The 24,522-nt window shown below is 43.2% G+C and overlaps 1 protein-coding gene across 1 annotated transcript in view; it reads left to right on the forward strand.

Annotated features, from left to right (window-relative positions):
- LOC311110305 (uncharacterized protein) overlaps positions 1 to 24,522 on the forward strand; it is a gene marked incomplete at its 5' end in the record, with an annotated part of 54,375 nt that overhangs the window by 10,574 nt on the left and 19,279 nt on the right. The window contains 3 exons of the mRNA XM_084188841.1: positions 16,809 to 16,939; positions 17,132 to 17,326; positions 21,014 to 21,169. Coding sequence (XP_084044967.1) covers positions 16,809 to 16,939; positions 17,132 to 17,326; positions 21,014 to 21,169 — 482 coding nt within the window. The remainder of the gene's footprint in view (positions 1 to 16,808; positions 16,940 to 17,131; positions 17,327 to 21,013; positions 21,170 to 24,522) is intronic.

Genomic DNA, 24,522 nt, shown 5'->3' on the forward strand with positions numbered 1-24,522 from the left:
TTTTCTCCTGTCAAAGCAGCTGTTTTAAAGTCACCATTGGCCTCATGGTGAAATCCCTGAGTGTTTTCCTTCCTCTCTGGCAGCTGAGTTAGGATGGACACCTGTATTTTTGTGGTGACTGGGTGTATTGATACACCATCCAAAGCGTAATTAATACCTTCACCATGCTCAAAGGAATATTCAATGTCTTCTTTTTTTGTACCCATCTACCAAAAGGTGCCCTTCTTTGCGAGGCATTGGAAAACCTCCCTGGTCTTCATGGTTGAATCTATGTTTGAAATTCACTGCTCGACTGAGGGACCTGATAGATAATTGCATGTGTGGGGTACAGAGATTATGTAGTCGTTCAAAAATCACTATTATTGCACACATAGTGAGTCCATCTAACTGATTATGTGACTTGTTAAGCACATTTTTACTCCTGAGCTTATTTAGGCTTGCCATAACAAAGGGGTTGAAAACGAATTGATTAGATTACTAGATACTAGACTCTGTCAATATGTTTTTGGAAGTGGCTCTGCATTTCTTGCATACATATCATATTTATTTAAGGATTATGACGACTTTCTAAAGGACAAAGCTGTTTCTGTGTGCTCCCTTGTCTCCACTGTCACTCACCACATCCCTCGATGCGTGCAAACAGAGCATCTATATTAGGGATGGGCAACTCCAGTCCTCGGGACCTGATTGGTGTTACACTTTTTCCCCAGCCCCAGCTAACACGTTTGACTCTAATAATCAAGTACTCATGGGTTTCAGTTTAGAATGCAATAAGTTTAATCATCTGTGTTTGCTAGGGATGGGGAAAAAGTGTGACACCCCTCCGACCCCCAAGGACTGGAATTGTCCATCCCTGATCTATATGGTAGGACCAGTACCAGACCTGAATGAATGTGTCTGTTTTGAATATTCACGGAGACAGAATGATGTGGTTGATAGCAGAGACGTCATGCCCAAAGGGGGCACAGGGTCACTTGCCCCCTCAGATTTGTGATGTTTAAATTTGTCTTGTTATATGTTCTCTGTCATACTACTAACCATGAAGATGGCTTTAGCTAGCCCAGATAGGATCCCAATCTCCCAACCTAATAACTACACTGAACAAAAATATAAACGCAACATGTAAAGTGTTGGTCCCATGTTTCATGAGCTGAAATAAAAATCCCAGAAATGTTCCATTCGCACAAAAAGCTTATTTCTCTCAAATTGTGTACACAAATGTGTTTACATCCCTGTAAGCGAGCATTTCTCCTTTGCCAAGATAATCCATCCACCTGACAAATATGGCATATCAAGAAGCTGATTAAACAGCATGATAATTACACAGGTGCACCTTGTGCTGAGGACAATAAAATGCCACTCTAAAATGTGCAGTTTTGTCACACAACACAATGCACAGATGTTTCAAGTTTTGAGGCAGCGTGCAATTGGCTTACGGACTGCAGGAATGTCCACCAGAGCTGTTAACAGATACGTTTATGTTAATTTCTCAACCATAAGCCAAGGCGGCTTTAGAGAATTTGGCAGTACTTCTAACTGGCCTCACGACTTCAGACCACTTGTAAAGCAGCGTATGGGCGAGCTGTTGGCTGATGTCAACGTTGTGAATGCTCCATGGTGGCAGTGGGGTTATGGTATGGGCAGGCATAAGCTACGGACAATGAACACAATTGCATTTTATCGATGACAATTTGAATGCACAGAGATACCGTGGGATAGTGTACGTGCTCAAAGTGAGTTTGTAACATGTATATTATTCTTACTTGTTGTTCTTTATATTTACTACCATTGCCTATTGTAAGTTGCCTCTCTGTGTTTTACTGTGTTGTGTAATACTCCGCAGGTAGCATTATGCCATTAATACAGCCCTTCCTTTGTTAATAGCGTTGTTGCTCTACTTGTGCTATCAGTTATTGTGCATATTCATTACCCCTGTTATCTGTCCATTACAGGACCACTATCATTCCACTACCTTTCCATGTCCATTTCATCCGTGTGTGTCAATAAAGTATCCTTGAATGTAACTCTGAGGTTGCCTTATTCCCCTCTTACCGGGGGAGGTGAAAGCGCAACCTGGTCTCAGAACATTTCGTATTATTCTGCATGTACAAAGCTGTGATCAAGGTAAAGGGTGGCTACTTTGAAGAATCTCAAATCTGAAATATATTTTGATATGTGTAACACGTTTTTGGTTACTACATGATGCCATATGTGTTATTTAATAGTTTTGATGTCTTCACTATTATTCTACAATGTAGAAAATACACAAGACACAGAGGAGGAGAAACTATCCAACACCCTGGGAGAGAGAACGAGTGACCTCAGTCGAACTCACAGCCAGAAAGATGGGTTAGATACAGGAGAGGAGGAGGTTACCCCGGATGCCATCACCCCTGCTCCTGTGAACAAAGAATGAGAGGGGAAGCCTTCTAATCAGGCCAACGGGCAGGCGGAGCGAGAGGTCATAGTGATAGTGATTCACACCCAGAGAGAGACAGACAACCCATACAACCTCTTGGCTGAGATTAACCACACAGAGGTAGAGGCAGAGGGCCTTCAGGGCAAGCCAGTCAGCCTGCCTGCTCTGAACCTCAAGTCAATTGTATTTAAATTCATATTCATTAAAGATTTTTAGTCAAGACTTGAAAAGTGCCATTTATTTCAAATGATAATTATTCAGTGTCTGCAACCCTCAAGAACCAGGGTGAGTCTGGGTCCCCCTTTAACTGGGCAAACACAACTTGCATATCGCATAGACTAGGCCGAAACGTTAATCCTTTAACCTTGCTTAAATAAAACAATGCTTTTTTATTAGTGAGCAAGAGTTTTCTATGATGATTAAAGTTTTTTTGTCGCGCCCTCCACTTTTTTGTCAAATAATACATCTAAAAAAAATGTAATAAGTTAATTATTAAAAGCATTAAAATTGGGATTGGGATGTTTCCCACTTATTTATACAACCTACTCCACAAAGTTTAGAGAAATGTTCTGAAATTAATTAAGAATTAAACAGAAGAAAATCAGAATTGAAGGCAACTATAATGCAAAGAATTTAATGGTCTATGGTTCAATCCTGTTTCTGGTCTAATGAATAATTAATATTGTTCCTCCTCTTCCTTGTGGCAAGCGCAGCAGCACACTGCCCTCCAAAGCCTGCAAAAAAAACGCTGGACTGCCCCTTTCCTCGCCCTGCATGGAACATCCAGGGTCACGTCCTTGGTGACGTGTGGGGTGACGTCCAGGGTGACCACAGCAACATCCTCTGGAAAGGGACAAAAGCGGGACAGAATGTAAATAAATGCAAACCGTAGGTTCTAAACACTGGCCAGTTGAATGGGATCTTTTATTTCAGCTCATGAAACATGGGACCAACACTTTACATGTTATCATGATGAACGGCACCTGTCAGAGTGCTTTCTATAAGTCTTACTCACCTGCTTGGATGTCAGATGGCAGAGTGGCGTAGACGGCCACCATGAGAGGCTTTTCTTCAGGTGTGACGTCCACAACCTCCAAGAGTGAAGAAGCAGGGTATGCATCTGTGTTTGGGGTGATGTCCACAACCTCTAGGTGGGAAGAAGCCGGGTCTGCATCTGTGTTAGGGGTGATGTCCACAAACTCCAGGTGGGAAGAAGCAGGATCTGCCTCTGTGTTTGGGGTGATGTCCACAAGCTCCAGGTGGGAAGAAGCTGGCTCTGCCTCTGTGTTAGGGTTGATGTCCACAACCTTCAGGTGGGAAGAAGCCGGGTCTGCCTCTTTGTTAGGGGTGATGTTCACAACCTCCAGGAGGGAAGAAGCCAGGTGTGCCTCTTTGTTAGAATTGATGTCCGCAATCTCTAGCTGGGAAGAAGCCGGGTCTGTCTCTGTGTTAGGGGTGGTTTCCACAACCTCCTGATAGGAAGAAGCCGGGTCTAACTCTGTGTTAGGGGTGATGACCACAAACTTCAGGTGGGTAGAAGCCGTCTCAGCCTCTGTGTTAGGGGTGATGTCCACAAGCTCCTTGTGGGAAGAAGCCAGGTGTGCCTCTTTGTTAGGGGTGATGTCCACAACCTCCAGGTGGGAAGAAGCAAGGTGTGCCTCTTTGTTAGGGGTGATGTCCACAACCTCCAGGTGAGAAGAAGCCGGGTCTGCCTCTGTGTTAGGGGTGATGTCCACAACCTCCAGGTGGGAAGATGCTGGGTCTGCCTCTGAGTTATGGGTGATGTCTACAACCATACGGTGGGAAGAAGCAGGGTCTGACTCTGTGTTAGGGGTGATGTCCACAAACTTCAGGTGGGTAGAAGCCGTCTCAGCCTCTGTGTTAGGGGTGACGTTCACAACCTCCAGGTGGGAAGAAGCCAGGTGTGCCTCTTTGTTAGGGTTGATGTCCGCAATCTCTAGGTGGGAAGAAGCCGGGTCTGCCTCTGTGTTTGGGGTGATGTCCACAAGCTCCTGATGGGAAGAAGCCAGGTGTGCCTCTGTGTTAGGGGTGATGTCCTCAACCTCCAGGTGGGCAGAAGCCGGGTCTTTCTCTGTGTTAGGGGTGATGTCCACAACCTCCGGGTGGGAAGAAGCTGGGTCTGCCTCTTTGTTATGGGGGATTTCCACAACCTCCATGTGGGAAGAAGCCTGGTCTGCATCTGTGTTAGGGGTGACAATTAAAATCCTGATTGGCTCTACTACTACAAGGCACCAGGATGTCATGACAAAAGGCATCTGTCAGAGTGCTCTCTATGAGTGTTACTCACCTGCTTGGATATCAGCTGGTAGTGTGGCGGAGAAGGCCACCACTAGGACAGGGGGAACTCGCAGGGTGTCTGCAGTAGGCTGGAAGTAGCTTTTCACCTCGTCCGCCACAAAGGCACAGACAGAGCTCATAAAAAAAGGGGTCTTGAGGTCATCCAGGGAGAAGGACTGGCTGATTCTCCCGAGGATCGACCTCACAGAGTCAAAAGCAGCAGCCCGGGAGAAAGGGGTGTGAGGAGAAGAGGCCTTCAACGTGTTGGAGACCTTCTCCCCTACGGCCACCACCATACTCACAGCCATCCCGCTTAGGAGGATGGGGTGATCTGAATGGCCTTCCTCTGGCTGAAGCCACAGGGCCAGGAGGATCCTGGGCACCAGCTCCACCACCACCTGGGATGGGCTGAGCAGGTTGCTACAGGGCTTATTGGACAGCTTGTCCAGAATGCTCCTCACAGCTCTCTCCACGATGATGTGGACCTTGGGGTCGCTGAAATCAACAAAAAGCAGCAGAGAAAGCTAAACGATGTGCAATGTTCACACAGAGAACACTGCCCTAGTTATTTTCTGCATAGCTCCAGATGTGTAGATGAATGGAGCAAGCTGTATGCAGGGCAGTACATGGAACTCACATGTCAGCGCCAGCTGGAGAGGTGGTGTGCATAGAGCGGCGGAGCTTGCAGACAGCCTTGTGCTCCATGTCAATCATTTTTAGGCAGGTGTTTACTTCCCAGGTCTGCCGTAGGAAACAGGAAGTCCCATTAGTGTAATTTCACAACAGATATATTCTGCTGTACTGACTAGTTGTTGAAAGGCTAGAAAAGAGCTCACTGACTGATAGTCTAAGTCTCTAACTCTCATTCTCTTACCAGCCGAGCGAGTTCGTTCCCCTCCTCCAGGGTTTCCTTCCACACCCTTCAAATAAAACACAAAGCATTTCAACTTTCCTGGCTTCCTATTTATCTGTTGTTTATTTTACCCACACCTCCTGGAGTGCTGCTGGTGACAGAGAATGGCAGTGAAGGTGAGAGCTGACGTGGTACTCACCTCTCCCTAAGGGATTTTTTGCCCTGAGACACCAGCCAGTCGCTCATGTGCTCCATGGTGACATGGGGCGAGACCTGGCCTCGACTCTGGAGCAGCAGATAGTGGACCATGAGCTTCTTCTGCAAGATGAGGTAAGGTGTGAGACCGTGCCACTAAAGACCATATAATGTGCTTTCAGAAGGGCCTCTCGCAACATTTAACAACTGCTCATGTCTCACAATTTGCAAGTGATATTAAAAACTCTTATGACCATCTTCTCTAAACTGTCTTGAAATAAAACTCTTGTTTTGGGATTAAATCTATCTCTTTTTTTCTGTGGTTACTGTTTTTGTGGGATGAATCTTACCTGTTTATTGTAATATGCTTCCTCCCAGCAGGCCTGCAGAGTCTGAAAATAAAGGCTGCTTCTACAGAATTCCTTTGAAGATAATTAAAATAATTATACTTTATTAGGTACATTATGCACAGGCATTTACAGTATGCCAAAAGGAATATCTCCTAAGATTACCTTAGTGGGACCATAAGTGAACTCAGGAATGCTCCCAACCCTATCCATGGTCAGAGGGGGACGAAATGCAGCGCTATAAATATACGGGATGCTCTAGAGATAACAGGAATGACTTAAAGTCGCGAATGATCAATGCCTGTGGAGTCGTCCAATATGCTGCGCTGAGAATTGAGTTGTAGGCGATATTTGGATATGTTTGGCGCAATTTACATGTTTACATTCTATTGCCATGGAGAAATTGAGTTTCTAGAACCTGTTTTCTTCTATGTCTTTATTTCGTGAAATATTAAGATCTTTATTTTGTCATAATGTGTATGACGCGGTTATCCAGGTGCATGTTGCATAGACCTACTAATCCAACCTTGGCTTACAAGTTAAATTAAATTAGTATATATGCCTATACAAATCTATTGACCACATCCATTTAAATCAATGATTGTCAATTGAAAATGTGGTAGTTGTGTTATCCTGTTGTGCGTGTCAGGGCTCCTCTTAAGCACGTTATTCCAATATTTCCTAGAATTGACGCAGGTTACACTTTTGCAAAACTACTAGGTTAAAAATAAGAGCATGAATGACAATAAAGGTATGACTTGAATTATATGTGTAGTAGTGTGATGTTGTTCCCCTAGATTATGCACCAAATTGCACACAAGGACAGTTCAAGTAGGCCAGGTCAAGAGGGGATGTTAATAAGTTAATAATAATAATAATTCAATGTGGTTTCTTTATTTAATTACAGCTGCATAGCTAATGTTATTTTTTGGTGTACAAATTTTTTTATGTATCTATATTGCAAATACACCTAATTGTAAAAGTTGTGTATATTTTGGTTTGGTCCATCGCGGGTTATCTGTATTTACGTACCCTCTTATTGTTCTCTTTTGCCTGACCTTCAACTAGCAAGGTATGTTGTCCTTGGCGCCGTAATTTGTCAATATAAAACTGTGGTAAAGTTACACAAAGTGCTGTTACGCAACTACAGGTTTTGTTACAATGTGGACAATATAAAGATGTATGTTAACAACTTTCACCGAGCTCGCTAATTAGGGTACCTATTGTAACTCGGGAGTATTTGGGGCAGTGTTTGAGTGAGTTTCTATGTGCTCACGCAGGTGCCCGAGAGCTGTGGCTGCACCAAGGGCTAACCTATTGTGTGTTGTCTCGTGGTGTGCAGGTATGTATTTTATTTTGTCAGAATTATGTTGTATATCATTTTACTTGTATTGTATAGTGTGTTGTTAGGCACAGAATGTGTGCATGCAGCACCTGTTCTCTTTTGCCTGACCTTCAACTAGCAAGGTGCCCGAGAGCTGTGGCTGCACCAAGAGCTAAACTATTGTGTGTTGTCTCTTCGTGTGCAGGTCGAATAAAAATTATCCAACCATCAGAATTCCAGTTGTGGCAGTGTCCTAATTACGTGACCTGCCGACTGGTCAGCTCAAGCCGACCGCCGGAGCTGTGCATGTGGATGAGGTGCACGACCTGCGCATGTGAATTTGTTGATGGTTTACTGTAAGTGAATATATACTGTAAACAGTGAAAGTGAATGTAGCATATTCATTAGATACAGGTATTCGTGCTTATTTGTATGTTTTGGATGAATTTGTTTATTGCATTTTTTTTTTTGGTATTTGAATGCACTAAATTACATTGTATTTTAGTGCTCTGTTGAGCCATGGAAGATTCTCAAATCCATAAAACGTGTTATGCTGGGGATTTTAGTGTGGGTAGAGGGAGGGGTGTCCTTCCATTTACACCAATTGTACAGTCAGCTCCTGGGAGTAGAGCGTTTGCTAGTCCTGAGTTTGCAAGCACTGGGAGGGGTAGGCTGTTTGTTCCACCTGACCAGGGTATCCCACCTCTGTCTTTTGATGTACCATCATCCACAGTACTCGGTGATAATGGGACGCCTCCGAGTCAGCTTAGTGACCTTATTAAGCAGATTGGTTCAGAGATAGGAGAATCTATCAGAGCGAGTTTACTGCAGCCTGGGGTTTCAAGTCTTTCTCCTGCCCGTCCCCCTCACCAACCCCAGCAGTTTCCCCTGCCTGAGCAGTGTGGGTCAACCTTTATTGATGCGTCCAAGCTGAATCTGGTTGTGAAGTCAGATGTTACTGCTCCACCTCTTTAGGGGTGATGGCTCAGATAAGTACTCTGTACTGGAGTGGGAGGAGTTCATGGAAGTCTACCTAGAGAAGAGGGGTTACACTGGGTCTGGGAATGTTGGGGAGGTGATGTCTAGGCTCATGGGGAGGGCACGGGATGTGACCAAAGTCTGGAAGCGTAACAACCTTGTTGTCACAGATGTTAAGGCGGTGTTCAGTGTTTTCAAGCAACACTTTGGGGATACTGTCTGCTCAGGTATGCCATTAGCTGATTTCTATTCAATCAAACCATATGCTAATGAGGGTCCAATAGATTTCTGGATTAGGTTTAACAAAGCTGCAGAGGCAGCCGAACAGTACCTTGTGAGTGAGGGCAGGACCTTACCCAATCAGTGCTCAGAGTTGGCAGTCATGTTTGTACGCAACTGTCCTGATAAAGAGTTGGCCCAAGTGTTCAAGAGCAAACCCATTCGTGACTGGACAGCCAGTGAGGTACAGGATCGGTTGGATGAACTGTTAAGGGAACGTAAAGCATGTAGAACACAACTTTCACAACAGGTGGCTGACGTTTTTGACTGCCCTCAGGAGGGAGTGGGTCCTGTGAAAAGACCTAATGTGTCATCTTTTTCTCAATGTGGCCGTGAACCAGACCAGGCACGATCTGTATCTGAGGGTGGGACATTAAAGAAAGTTTTGACTTTGTTAGAGAAGGCTCTGGTCAGCAATACTCAGCAATACTCAGTCTGTGAGTGGCGCAGTGGTCTAAGGCACTGCTGTGCCACTAGAGATCCTGGTTCGAATCCAGGCTCTGTCGTAGCCGGCCGCGACCGGGAGACCCATGGGGCGGCGCACAATTGGACCAGCGTCGTCTAGGGTAGTGGAGGGAATGGCCGGCTCAGTTCGTAGAGCATGGTGTTTGCAACGCCAGGGTTGTGGGTTCGATTCCCACGGGGGGTATGAGAAAAAAAAGTAACATATGCACTAACTGTAAGTCGCTCTGGATAAGAGCGTCTGCTAAATGACTAAAACATGTTAAATGTAGAGGGCCCCGTAAACAGTTCCACAAACGTCAGCGTGAGTGCGCTGTCTGTGGAAGCACTAATCACTGGACCAAAGCTCACTGTCAGATGCACCAGCTGTGCTTCAAGTGCTTTTCTACGGGCCACATGAGCTTTGACTGTAGTGAGGCTGGGCAGCAACAGAACCCTGCATGTGGACAGACTGGCAGGTCTCAGGAAAATTAGAAAGCCTCCATTCTGAGGAGGGCAATGTGGGGCATTCTTATTTTTCCTCCACTGATGATAATATCCAATCTGTTTATTCTTACTTTTGTGAGTCAGTACCCAAGAACAACACAGTAATTTTTCAGAACACAATGAGAGTTACTCAGAATGACAGTTTGTTTTACACCACCGTGCTAGTACAGGATAAAGTTGAGCTGAAGGGGATGTTAGATAGTGGGTCCATGGCTACTACTCTGCGGGCAGATATTGTACCTCGGTTGAGGGAGGCAGGAGTGGTAGAGGGGAACTTTCTAGCTCCTTCAGACATCATCCTGGTGGGCTGTGGTGGGAACAAACTAGCCCAGTGGGCATGTGTGACTTAAAAATTCAACTTTATGGCTTCTGTTATGTAGTCCCAGTGCTTATTGTTGATGGGCAGGTTGATGAACTCATTGTGGGCACTAATGTGTTGAAGTCTCTGATTAGACAGTTCAAATCAAATGACAGCGACTGGCGGGTGGCGGGTACACCAGGTTCCAGTGATGTTTTGGAGCGGTCGCTGGGCAACACGGACTTTCAACTCCCTCCAAAGATTTTCTATGGGGTTGAGATCTGGAGACTGGCTAGGCCACTCCAGGACCTTGAAATGCTTCTTACGAAGCCACTCCTTCGTTGCCCGGGCGGTGTGTTTGGGATCATTGTCATGCTGAAAGACCCAGTCACGTTTCATCTTCAATGCCCTTGCTGATGGAAGGAGGTTTTCACTCAAAATCTCACGATACATGGCCCCATTCATTCTTTCCTTTACACGGATCAGTCGTCCTGGTCCCTTTGCAGAAAAACAGCCCCAAAGCATGATGTTTCCACCCCCATGCTTCACAGTAGGTATGGTGTTCTTTGGATGCAACTCAGCATTCTTTGTCCTCCAAACACGACGGGTTGAGTTTTTACCAAAAAGTTCTATTTTGGTTTCATCTGACCATATGACATTCTCCCAATCCTCTTCTGGATCATCCAAATGCACTCTAGCAAACTTCAGACGGGCCTGGACACGTACTGGCTTAAGCAGGGGATCACGTCTGGCACTGCAGGATTTGAGTCCCTGGTGGCGTAGTGTGTTACTGATGGTAGGCTTTGTTACTTTGGTCCCAGCTCTCTGCAGGTCATTCACTAGGTCCCCCCGTGTGGTTCTGGGATTTTTGCTCACCGTTCTTGTGATCATTTTGACCCCACGGGTTGAGATCTTGCGTGGAGCCCCAGATCGAGGGAGATAATCAGTGGTCTTGTATGTCTTCCATTTCCTAATAATTGCTCCCACAGTTGATTTCTTCAAACCAAGCTGCTTACCTATTGCAGATTCAGTCTTCCCAGCCTGGTACAGGTCTACAATTTTGTTTCTGGTGTCCTTTGACAGCTCTTTGGTCTTGGCCATAGTGGAGTTTGGAGTGTGACTGTTTGAGGTTTTGGACAGGTGTCTTTTATACTGATAACAAGTTCAAACAGTTGCCATTAATACAGGTAACGAGTGGAGGACAGAGGAGCCTCTTAAAGAAGAAGTTACAGGTCTGTGAGAGCCAGAAATCTTGCTTGTTTGTAGGTGACCAAATACTTATTTTCCACCATAATTTGCAAATAAATTCATTAAAAATCCTACAATGTGATTTTCTGGATTTTTTAAATCTCAATTTGTCTGTCATAGTTGACGTGTACTTATGATGAAAATTACAGGCCTCTCTCATCTTTTTAAGTGGGAGAACTTGCACAATTGGTGGCTGACTAAATACTTTTTCCCCCCACTGTAGCTCTCCTGGCATCCACACATAGCCTACAAGCAACTGATGCAGACCTTTGGAACATCTACATTTTAAAAAGTCTAATAAATCCATGTAATATAGCCTACACCTTCACAATAAATCCATTATTTATTTTAGACAGGTCTAAAGAAGCATGATATGAAGAAAATGTAGTCTATTTCAGAAGAACAGAATAACATACTCTGAGTTGTCCTTATGTTAGGTCCTGATCTGTCTATGCCGAATGGCTACACTAGTTCAAACAAGGCAGAGCCTTTCAAGTGACTTTTTTCAAATCTTCATTAGAGTCGCATCATGCAGCCTTACAATGTATTAAAAATCAAAACATATAGCCCAACGTTTGTAGAACAACTAAAGTTACATTAATAACTCTAAATTAAGCATATAAGAGTACCTATTCCTTTGTTAACCGCTCAATACAGATTAGCCGCATGTGCGCACTCCATCAAATCGTTTGGAGAAAATATCCTTTCTATTTTATTCAGCTTTGTTCAATTGTATTCTTCATACTATAAAGTAATATAAAATAATGCCAAGGAATTCTAAGCAAATCTTGTCTGCTAAATGAACTAGTGTAGCCCACAGCCATTTGGCGACCTGTGTCTTGTGGCTGTTTTGCAACTACACTTTTATCACGCGGGAGGGTATATCTGTGGTTGGGGGACGGTTCTGATACTGATAAGGAATGCGTAGTTTGCATTGCCGAGCGTTGGCCAGGAAATAATCCAATCCAATTGTTAGACGCTACACGCTACAGTTGTGTTCCGACTGACAGTTTTTATATCAAGTTTTAGATCGAAAAGAAAGAAAGGTACATTTACATTTACATTTTAGTCATTTAGCAGACGCTCTTATCCAGTGCGACTTACAGTTAGTGAGGGCATATATATTTTTTCTCCATACTTTAAACCCAAAAGCACAAGCATGTCAAATTCTGTGAGTATGATGATAAAGCAATGATGGACAGGTTGCGACTACAGGCTTGGCGTAAAAGAGGTTAACTTTCTAGACAACATTGCATCGACATAGAAATAGAATGCATAGACATGACAGTGTTCTGTTCCACAACAGATTGAGTCTATGCACTCTATTTCTACTTCAATGCATGTCTGTAACTTTTGACGTCGGAGTCTTGAGAAAGGGATGGGGTCTAGAGGACAGGTTGTTGGGCAATCCGACGTCACTAGACACAGGATTTTGTCTGCAGGAAGAGGAAAGAATGAGTAACAGGATGTGGAGATTGAAGAGGCAGAATCAGGAGACAGAAGGGAGACCGATTCACACAAAGGAGACATGATTGTAGAGATTCCAGAGGAATGGAGCTTTAAAAAAGAAGGGCAACATACTGCTTGTAATTGAGATATTATGAGAATAAAAATTGCATAATCAGATAATGAATTGTGCATTGTTAACATGGAAAATATTTGTTTGTCTTACCTCCTGATGGGATTTTTGGAAGCTCAGCTCGCATTTCTGGTGTTGCTGGGAGGAAGTTGTTTGACAGAGGTCCACACCATGGTAGCCTGATATGGAACAAGAAAAACTAAGGATAAAGTACCTATCACAAATGTAGTAATTCAGCAACAAATCAATTCATTTACACATAGAGGCCTACATTGGTATTCAATAGGTACTGTTTTGCTACAATAACCTCACTGCAACAAGGTTTACTATGATTTGGTCCTACGATCCTTCCCCTTATGTATTTCCCTGGTATAGGCCACAACTTGGATAAAGTGACTAAGGGGGCAGTTGAAATCGGTGATGGGGTACAATTTGGGGGTTTTCTTGCATTGGAAATATACTGAATTCTGCTTGTAACACGCTATACCACAATAAACATAAAGTTCACATGCCAAGACTCCGGGACCATTGAGTGCTTTTGAAGTGACATGTTGGCATGAAATCTGTATCCCATCTCCCCCATAGCCTATAGGCTACAAGATAGATAGGCTGTTTGTAATAGGTAAAATACCCTACGTGAATGCAGCAGTACACACAGCTGTCTTACCAAAATAATGCAAACTACATAAATGCTGAAAGTAGTAGCCTAGTTAGTCATGCAAACAAAAATACTGAATAGCAGTTTGGCTTAGAATACCGGCACAACAGTGGTAGGCCTACTATAGGCCTATAAACAAAATATCAGATCGATAAAGGCATGACACAATCTATATTTAAGCTAGTTACATTAACAGTAAACAAACGCAGTAAACAAAATGAGAATAACCAAAACAGCCTACAGCCTACTACAGTGAGATGCAGCCATGCACAGCTGTCTTGCCAAATAAATAGGCCTAAAGGCCCGCTTCAAACACGGATATTCATGCTGCTCATGAAATCAGCAGCACTCCCTTTAAGAGTGTGCTCCTAATCTCAGCTCGTTACCTGTATAAAAGACACCTGGGAGCCAGAAATCTTTCTGATTGAGAGGGCGTCAAATACTTATTTCCCTCATTAAAATGCAAATCAATTTATAACATTTTTGACATGCGTTTTTCTGTATTTTTTTGTTGTTATTCTGTCTCTCACTGTTCAAATAAACCTACCATTAAAATTATAGACTGATCATTTCTTTGTCAGTGGGCGAACGTACAAAATCAGCAGGGGATCAAATACTTTTTCCCCTCACTGTATGTGTATGTATGTATATGTGTGTGTATATATATATATATATATATATATATATATATATATATATATATATATATATATATATATATATATTTATATATATATATATATATATATATATATATATATTTGCGAGAAAAAAAAACATATTGGGGATTGGAAGTGATGCAGACAATTACATTGATGGAAGTTACCTTACAATCTATCTGCCATATTAAAGCTGATCTAAGCTGATACAAAGAAAATAAATAACAAAAACTCCAAACAGCCTACCCGACCGCTTGGAGTCATCCGCATGGTCCTAAAGCACACCGTTGCCTCATTTTGTATCACATTCCAATGATAAAACTGGGGGGGATAAAAATGCAACTTCAGAATGTGGTCCCCAGTCAAAGTTACGCCCCTGCTACTTAGTATAAAAGATAGCTATTTAAAATCAACAGATTTTCTACAAACACAAATATATAAAACAAAGTTTGCTAGCTAGCTAAATAAAGAGATTTGGAAAAGTGGTCTTACCTCCCAGTAGGGTTTGGAACCTAAATCAGTTTTCAATAGTTTCATTCTGAACAGAACCATACTTTTTTCCGTTCCATTCCATTGTTCTGAACCGGTTCGAACCAAAAAAAGTACTGGATCTTTCCTTTCTGTTCCTTTTACATTTAGCTCAACATTAAACTACTTCACCAATCAGTGCAGCTAGAGCAGTTTAGGAGCGGGAAGCTATAGTTGTTTACATGTGCGATGGACAGATAAGTGTAGGATGCGACTGACATTTTGTGGGTGGAGAGAGAGCCAGAGAGGGTGGAGAAGGCTTGAAGCGCTGGGCATCTTGTTATGACATGCATTATCTGAATTAGGCCCACAGAATTATACATATGGAGAAGCGGCTTCTATGGAGGAACTTTGAATGTCTTTGAACATCCTAGAGTTGACTTAAGGTTGGACCAGGGCTAGCTAGCTAATAACAAGCTTGTGTGTGCAGAGCGGCACCAGAATTGAAAACATGTCTTACCTTTTTGTAGTTAATACATCTAATGTGAACGTGATAACTATAGTATCCTTAACTAGCATTGAAAAAGTGTATCCATTCTTCTGTAATTAAAAATCTCTCACTAATTTCTGAATCACGCTTGTAACGTCAGTAGTACAGTAGCTTATGCTTCGGAGGGGGAGGGGCAGGTAGCCTACAAACGCACACACACTGGCAAAGATGTTCAGCTGGCAGGCAGACACTGGAATACGTTTCTGAGTGACAGAGTGAGGGCTTTGCATAGGCGCCTGGAGCGTAAAATAACATTATTAACTGGTTCCCATTTAAAATAATGGTTCTGTTCTAGAACAGTATAGAGCACTTTCGTTCCCAGTTCGGCATGGACACTATTCGGCATGAAAGGCCCCCTGGAGGTCAGGCCCCCCCATATAGCATATGAACACTTCATAAACCATGGCAAATGTGTAGCATTGCAGGCAATTCGCTTTAAAACTGCAAAATTGTCTCTCACACTCATGGCAAAATTATAGAATTTCTGGAAGAAAATGCTCTTAAACTGAAAAATATTCTCTCATCCTCATGGCAAAATGTGATTAGCCGTAAAACCGCACATTTGGCCCTGGAGGTACAGTGGGGCCCGAAATGATTGACACCCTTGATAAAGATGGAGCAAAAATGACTGTATAAAACAAATCATTATAATACTGAGCTGTATTGAATGCAAAATAATGGGGAAATTTATATTTTCACCACCAGTGGTGTGCATGGCCAAAAAGCTATATTTTCATGTCATCTGACCAAAGCACCACTTCCAATCCAAGTGACAATGCCGTTTAGCAAACTCCAGGCATTTACATTTGTTGGATGACATGAGAATAGCTCTTTGGCCACGCACAACAGTGGTGGGTTTGGCGTCGAAATGAGGATGCATGAGCAGAAAAGGACCCCATACCTACTGTAATATATGGTGGTGGATCTTTGATGTTATGGGGCTATTTTGCTTCCACTGGTCCTGGGGCCCTTGTTAAGATCAACGGCATTATGACCCAGTACCAGGATCTTTGCCAAAAACCCAGTTGCCTCTGCCAGGAGGCTGAAACTTGGCGGCAAGTGGATCATCCAGCACACATCAAAATCCACAAAGAAATGGTTAATTGGCCACAAAATCTAAATTTGTCTCTGGATTTGAAACCCATTGAAAACCTTTGGTTTGAATTGAAGATGGCAGTCCATAAGTGCAAATGAAGGATATCAAGGATCTGGAAGGATTCTGTATGTAGGAATGGTGTAAGATTCCTCACAATGTGTTCTCCAACTCTCCAAAACATTTTAGAAAAAGTATCTGTGCCATTATCCTCGCAAGGTAAGGTATTGAAAGATATTGAAAACAGGGGTGTCAATATTTTTTTTAAATAACTTGTTAAACACAATCTCGTTCTCTGAGCAATTGTATTAGTATAAAATAATATAATTTCCCAATTTCTTTAAGCATACAATAATATAATTTCCCAAATGTTTTGAGCACACAATGTAGCTCAGTGTTTGAATGATTTATTTTATACAGTCATTTTTGCTCATCTTTATCAAGGGTGTCAATAGTTTTGGACCCCACTGTAGGTGCCCCAGGTCCCCAGATGTGGTAGTCCGGCACTGCTTACATCCTTGCAAATTGTAGACGGTGTCAATAGTGTACAAATAGCGTTGAGCATTGACAGTAGTACCTAACTTAACCACCCCCTTTCCCCCAATCACTCTTAGGTGAAGGACATCTCACTGGAGGCCAGAGGAGCTTTGTGAAGCCGGCAGGACACAATACATGGAGAGATGACCAACCCATAGCTATAGATGAGGGGAGTGGAACCTCAACCCAGAATGTTATCGTGATAGAGGTTTGTGTCATAGTGTAACATACAAAAATTACAGTACATTAAATGTGGCCCGTTTATTTCAGAAAGGCTATTCACTTGCTTACATATACATCCTTATTTATCTGCCATAGGGGAGCTTGTGAGACTTCCCTACCACATTGTTATCCAATTCAACTCATGTACCGATAATAACATCCTCTCTTCTTGTGTCAGTCTGCAGATGCAGAGGCTGCAGGTCCTGGAGGATCGTCTCTGGTCAAGCAGAAGAGGTCTGAAGGAGAGGAGGACCCACGACACAACAGAGACATCCAGACTGGAGTAGCAGCTGGAGTGGCGCCCCCTGTAGCCACGGAGGACCTCGCCACCAATACAGCGCCCCAGCCCAGGACCCAACACAGCATCACGGAGGTCAGTGGAGCACCGAACGCCGTCCTCAAGTCAGAGACAGACACAGAGACTTTAACTGTAACACGCAGGCTCTTACACACAGGATCTGACCACAGATCAGACCCAGAGAGATTGGGGCTGGAGCAACTGGGCTGTCCTCCTGCTCCCGGCTCAGAGTATTTACTTTACGGTAACCCGAGGACGGTTCATTCCCATCGGGACTCAGGTGACGCGTTAGAGACTGGCAATGATCCGTCTTGTTCTTACACTACAGAGATGGACCCTGGCAACATGCACTTGGGTTTAGAGACACAGACTGATCTATCTAGAGGGGAATGGAACCGGTACAGTAGTAGTGTATACTCTGAAGGGTGCCTAGATTTTTGTGGTCCTCTGTAGCTCAGCTGGTAGAGCACGGCGCTTGTAACGCCAAGGTAGTGGGTTCGATCCCCGGGACCACCCATACACAAAAATTAAAAATAATGTATGCACGCATGACTGTAAGTCGCTTTGGATAAAAGCGTCTGCTAAATGGCATATTATTATTATTATATTAGATAAGAAAGGGGAGGGTCTGGTCGTAGATGAGGTGACTGTGAAAGTGGAGGGCGAAGCTCCTCTGACATGGAATGTAGACGAGACTCACTTAGGAGAAGGACACTCACAAGGCAGAGATTTCTTAGATTACAGGGAAAGCTTAGAGAAAAATCAAAATGTCGCGACCCACTCCCCTTTACACACACTCAGAGATCGCGACCCAGTGTCCACGTCAATGGGGCCTTCTGATTCACACAGCCGTGTCCTTTTCGATCAGGTATTGAACTCAAAGGACCAAAGGGCCAAGACTCTGGGAGGGGGAGCAACATCAGGCAATAGTAAAGAGAAACAGTTCCTCTGCATGTTCTTTAACAAAGGCTTCAGGTGCACCCAGATGGTGGAGATCCACCAGAGGGTACACACAGGGGTGAAACCCTTCAGCTGTACCCAGTGTCACATGCGCTTCGCCCAGGCTAGCAGCCTGAAGAGGCACCAGAGGGTCCACACAGGGGTGAAACCATTCAGCTATACCCAGTGTCACATGCGCTTCGCCCAGGCTGGTGACCTGAAGAGGCACCAGAGGGTCCACACAGGAGAGAAACCCTACATATGCCCCCAGTGTGAGAGAAGTTTCTCCCACCAGCACCATCTGAAGATGCACCTGAAGGTCCACACAGGAGAGAGGCAATTCAGAGAGTAACTAACTAAGAATAAACCAGCAGAAAAACATTCCACTCTATAACATAGAAAGTAACCTTTCCACTCGTTAGACGTTCAGATCAAACCCTGCATTAAAGACAAAGATACATTTTCAAGGGTGTCAGCAGAAAAGATCCACAGATGCATTTAGAATAACAAGAGTAACAGATTTCAGTGTTGAATATTCCTGGGTAAAATATTGCATCCAGACATTGTGTGATATATATGGCATATATAAGCCTAAAAAGTCTGTTACATATTGTGTTTGTACTGTGTACAGTCGTGGTCAAACGTTTTGAGAATGACACAAATACTAATTTTCACAAAGTCTGCTGTCTCAGTTTTGATGATGGCAATTTGCATATACTCCAGAATGTCATGAAGAGTGCTCAGATTTGCCATGAAAATGAACTTAATCCCCAAAAAACATTTCCACTGCATTTCAGCCCTGCCACAAAAGGACCAGCTGCCATCATGTTAGTGATTCTCTCGTTAACACAGGTGAGAGTGTTGAGTTAGAATAACAGACTGGAAGCTTTAAAAGGAGGGTGGTGCTTGAAATCTTCCTCTTTTAACCCTGGTTACCTGCAAGGAAACACGTGCCGTCATCATTGCTTTGCACAAAAAGGGCTTCACAGGCAAGGATATTGCTGCTAGTAAGATTGCACCTAAATCAACCATTTATCGGATCATCAAGAACTTCAAGGAGAGAGGTTAAATTGTTGTGAAGAAGGCATTAGGGTGCCCAAGAAAGTCCAGCAAGCGCCAGGACCGTCTCCTAAAGTTGATTCAGCGGCGGGATCGGGGCACCACCAGTGCAGAGCTTGCTCAGGAATGGCAGCAGGCAGGTGTGAGTGCATCTGCACGCACAGTGAGGTGAAGACTTTTGGAGGATGGCCTGGTGTCAAGAAGGGCAGCAAAGAATCATCAGGGACAGACTGATATTCTGCAAAAGGTACAGGGATTGGACTGCTGAGGACTGGGGTAAAGTAATTTTCTCTGATGAATCCCCTTTCCGATTGTTTGGGGCATCCGGAAAACACCTTGTCCGGAGAAGACAAGGTGAGCGCTACCATCAGTCCTGTGTCATGCCAACAGTAAAGCATCCTGAGACCATTCATGTGTGAGGTTGCTTCACTCACAATTTTGCCTAAGAACACAGCCATGAATAAAGAATGATACCAACACATCCTCCGAGAGCAACTTCTCCCAACCATCCAAGAACAGTTTGGTGACGACCAATGCCTTTTCCAGCATGATGGAGCACCTTGCCATAAGGCAAAAGTGATAACTAAGTGGCTCGGGGAACAAAACATCGACATTTTGGGTCCATGGCCAGGAAACTCCCCAGACCTTAATCCCATTGAGAACTTGTGGTCGATCCTCAAGAGGCGGGTGGACAAACAAAAACCCACAAATTCTGACAAACTCCAAGCATTGATTATGCAAGAATGGGCTGCCATCAGTCAGGATGTGGCCCAGAAGTTAATTGACAATATGCCAGGGCGGATTGCAGAGGTCTTGAAAAAGAAGGGTCAACACTGCAAATATTGACTCTTTGCATAAACTTAATGTAATTGTCAATAAAAGCCTTTGACACATATGGAATGCTTGTAATTATACTTCAGTATACCATAGTAACATCTGACAAAGATATCTAATAACACTGAAGCGGCGACCTTTGACCACGACTGTAGCCTATATGATGTTCACAAATGCCTATTTCATTACCTTCATTCCACTACTTCATTTTTTTCCCAAGACACTTTTAATGAGAAAATGTATACAGTTTATCAAGTTCATGCAGATTTGTAGTTGAGACATGTGTATGTGTGGTTTTCATATGGTGTATTTAAAACTTGTTCATGTTTAATAAACACAACATTTGACTTTTCATTTAAATATTTTCATTGAGACTGTCTTTAATATACCTCACATCTGATCTCACCCTATTCTGCATACACCTGAACGTGCTTTATAACCAATATACACTATAAATTAATATACCTACACATAACGCCACACTAACACCTACTGTACACAAATATATATTTTCACAAAAATAGTGCACTGGGCCTTTAATAGTCCTGTATTAGTGGAACGATATATCCGTCTGCAGCGCCAGTGCTGGCAAAAAGACTTGTCCTGCACCCCCCCTTGGCAAAAACATTTGTAGCACCCTCCCCCCTACCCCAGGTTTGTCTGATGATGAATTTTCACTTATTTTTACCCACAACATCATATTTATGTCCACCATAATGGGTTGATGACGTGGATGTTGATTAAGGCAGCCCCCAGCACCTCTCTGATTCAGAGGGGTTGGGTTAAATGCGGAAGACACATTTCAGTTGAATACATTCAGTTGTACAACTGACGAGGAATCCCCCTTTCCCCTTTCCCCTTTAACAACAATGAAGTCATTCTGTAACTACAGTATAGGACTCAGTAATCTGTATCACCTGTCTCTTCCAGGAGGAGGAGGCTCCAGAGGTGCTGCTGGTGAAGGAGGAGGGGTGTGAGGAGGGTCTGGGGAACACTGAGGGGACCATGGTCATGGAGGACAATCAGACTACACCTCCTCCTGAGGAACCAGCTGAGCAGAACAGGACCACACACAGTCTCAGTGAGGTGAGCCCACTGAACTACTGTCTGAATGGTATTAGGTCAGGTCCCGTATCACAAAGCCTCTCGGAGTAGGATTGCTGATCTAGGATCAGTTTTGCCTTTTAGATCATAATGAATAAGATTATATGGAAAGATCCTAGATCAGCACTCCTACTCTGAGACTCTTTGTGGATCTGGGCCCAGGTCTTGATTAATTTTGTCTTAAAGGGCGACTGCACTTCCTGATTTGGTCTTGAATTTCATCAATGCGCATTAAGAAATGCTAGCGGCCATGACTGAAGGCAATGAGAGTTGTCTTGGGGGTGTGGTTTGATCAGTGGAGGTTCCTCAGAGGAGGAAGGGAAAGACCCTCCTCCTATAATTGATTAACCTCTATGGGATCGGTGTCCCGTATACGGGACAGTTGAGCTAATGTGATTAGCATGACTGTTGTAAGTAACAGCAAACTTTCCAGGACATAGACATGTCTTATATGGGCAGAAAGCTTAAATTTTTGTTAATCTTACTGCACTGTCCAATTTACAGTAGCTATTACAGTGAAAAAAGACTATGCTATTGTTTGAGGAGAGTGCACAGCAACCAAAAACGTATCACAGCAACTGGTTTGATACATTCACCTCTGAAGGTAAATAATGTACTTACATTCAGTAATCTTGCTCTGATTTGTCATCCTAAGGGTCCCAGAGATAAAATGTAGCATAGTTTTGTTTGATCAAATCAATTTTTATATTCAAATGTAGGAACTGGGATCTACAGTTTGAACCCCTGCTGTCTCTGGCTCCACACCCACCCCCCCCAGCCATCTAGATGTGTGAAAGTTAGTGTATAAGCTAATGATCCATCATGTATGACATTCCTGGGAGTGTGTAAACTTACATTTTGTATTACCATATCATTATGTTCTCTATAGTTATGTACTTGAAAATGTATCAATTGACCAATTCGGCATCTTTGGGCATACTTGATACAAAATAGTCCAGTATTGTAACGCTTCACTGGATCAATCTGAAACGTTGCACACACACTGCTGCCATCTAGTGGCCAAAATCTAAATTGAGCCTAAACTGCAATATTATATTGTGGCCTTTCTCTTGCATTTCAAAGATGATGGAACAAACAAAACAACAAAACTGTTTGTATTATATTTGACCAGATCTAATATGTTCTATTGTCCTACATTATTTTCACATTCCCACAAACTTCAAAGTGTTTCCTTTGAATATGCATATAATAATAATATAATAATAAATAATAAAGCAATATCCTTGCTTCAGCTCCTGAGCTACAGGCAGTTAGATTTGGGTATGACATTTTAGGCGAAAATTGAAAAAAAGGGTCAGATCCTTAAGAGGTTAAAACACACTGTTTTGTAATGAAGGTCTACAGTAGCCTCAACAGCACTCTCTGGGGTAGCACCATGGAGTAGCCAGAGGACAACTAGTTTCCGTCCTCCTCTGAACAGTTTTGAACAAATTAATTTCTTCAAAAATGAAGAAGTAAGAGAGAGAGAGCTAGCTATATTTCATTGTATATATATTTTTTACTTTCACTTATCTAGCTAGCTAGTTTAGCCTACTCAAACACCCGGCTCAAACAGCGAAGGATGCTATGTTAGCTAGCTGGCTATCCAAAACTGGAACTCTTCGAAGTCAAGGTAAGCTTTTGGTTTTATTAATTTATTGTAACTTCTAAACTGCTTGCTGTACACTAACGTTTGTAGCTGGTTTATTAACGCATAAGTTCTAGTAGCTAGCTATGTTGACTATGACTGTTGCATGAAAGCCAGTGAGGGCTATGGCAGAGTGGTCTTGTGATAATTGTTTGTGTTTCTGCTGGTCAGAGGAAGCTGGCGCTCTGTGTTAAACAAATGGAGACAACAGAGGTGAATTGTTTTGCTCTCAAGGAAAGGGCGCCATTGAGAGGAGTGATTACTGGGGTAGGTAGGGGTAAATGTGAAAGTTGACCAACTGAAGGGGAAGATTCCCGGTGTTTGTGATGCTCGTCGTTCGGTGTGACGCAGACAGGGTGGCGTGAGTGGTGAAACAGAAGAGTTGTTGTCTGTCCTTTTGAGTTTTGATGTTGAGTCTTTGCCCGACAAAGTGATGTTAGGATATATAAGTTATCCCGTACGAGCTTTTGTGCCGAACACATTACATTGTTACAGGTGTCAAGCTTATGGGCATGTGGCAGCAGTGTGTAGGAGGGAGGTTCCTAGTGTAACCGGTGTGAAATGGCTAGCTAGTTAGTGGTGCGCACTAGTAGCGTTTCAATCGGTGACGTCATGACTGTTGTCGATGTGTGCAGAGGGTCCCTGGTTCAAGCCCAGGTAGGGGCGAGGAGAGGGACGGAAGCAATACTGTTACACTAGGTGTGAGAAGTGTGCAGAAGGGCATGAGATAAAGGAATGTGTAGCATTGGGGAGAGTAGTGGTATGTGTTAATTGTAGGGGTTTTGTCTCATCTCGTCTATCCTTATGTCCGCTGTTAGATCTTTCCGGGGGACAAATCACAGAACTACTAATATTCCTACAACATGTGTTGGCTACATTTGGAGATGATGATGCTGATTCATGATTTCGACTGGCTGAGAAACGCTGCCTGCCTGTCTGTCTCGTCCCGACTCCCGACACGTTCATTACTATGGGACAGCTGGAGATCGAATTTGAATATTGAAACAATGTTGCAAATGTCGGAGAGACAGACAGCAAGGTTTATACAAATCGCTGCTGTTGAAAACTAAGTGTTAGTCTAAAAGAAATGTGAGATCATGACTAGATGCTTTTTATAGTGGAGATCAAGTTTATACATTTCCTGGCTGGACTGATGAGACAGTGGATTGCGCAATCAGATGGAACAGAGTAAATAGGCATTTTAATGTCATAGATTTAGCCGGTGGTAACATGTGGAATAGACACCGGCTGGAATGTGGTTTTAACCAATCAGCATTTAGGATTAGAACCACCCATTGTATAATTATGCAAAACAAAATTGGTGTGTTCGTGTTACAAAGACAAAACATTTTATGCTGCAAGTATCATATTGGTGTGCTTATAAAGACAGTATGCCTACACTTACCTAGCAAATCTCATTTTTTTTAAATAGCAGTTTTGAAAGTGCAGTAACTGTAGTCGACTGTGGTATTTTTGATGCAGTGATTTCAGAATAACTGCAGTGTACTTGTCACGCCCTGACTCAGGGGACTCTTGTATGTTGAGTCAGGGTGTGGATTTTCTATGTTGTGTATAGCTATGTGTATGATCTAGTATGTATAGATCTATGTTGGCCGGTGTGGTTCCCAATCAGAGGCAGCTGTCGCTCGTTGTCTCTGATTGGGGATCATACTTAGGCAGCCTATTG

Source organism: Coregonus lavaretus, assembly GCF_964263955.1.
Source record: "Coregonus lavaretus genome assembly, contig: SUPER_35_unloc_3, whole genome shotgun sequence".
Classification (NCBI taxonomy): Eukaryota; Metazoa; Chordata; class Actinopteri; order Salmoniformes; family Salmonidae; genus Coregonus; species Coregonus lavaretus.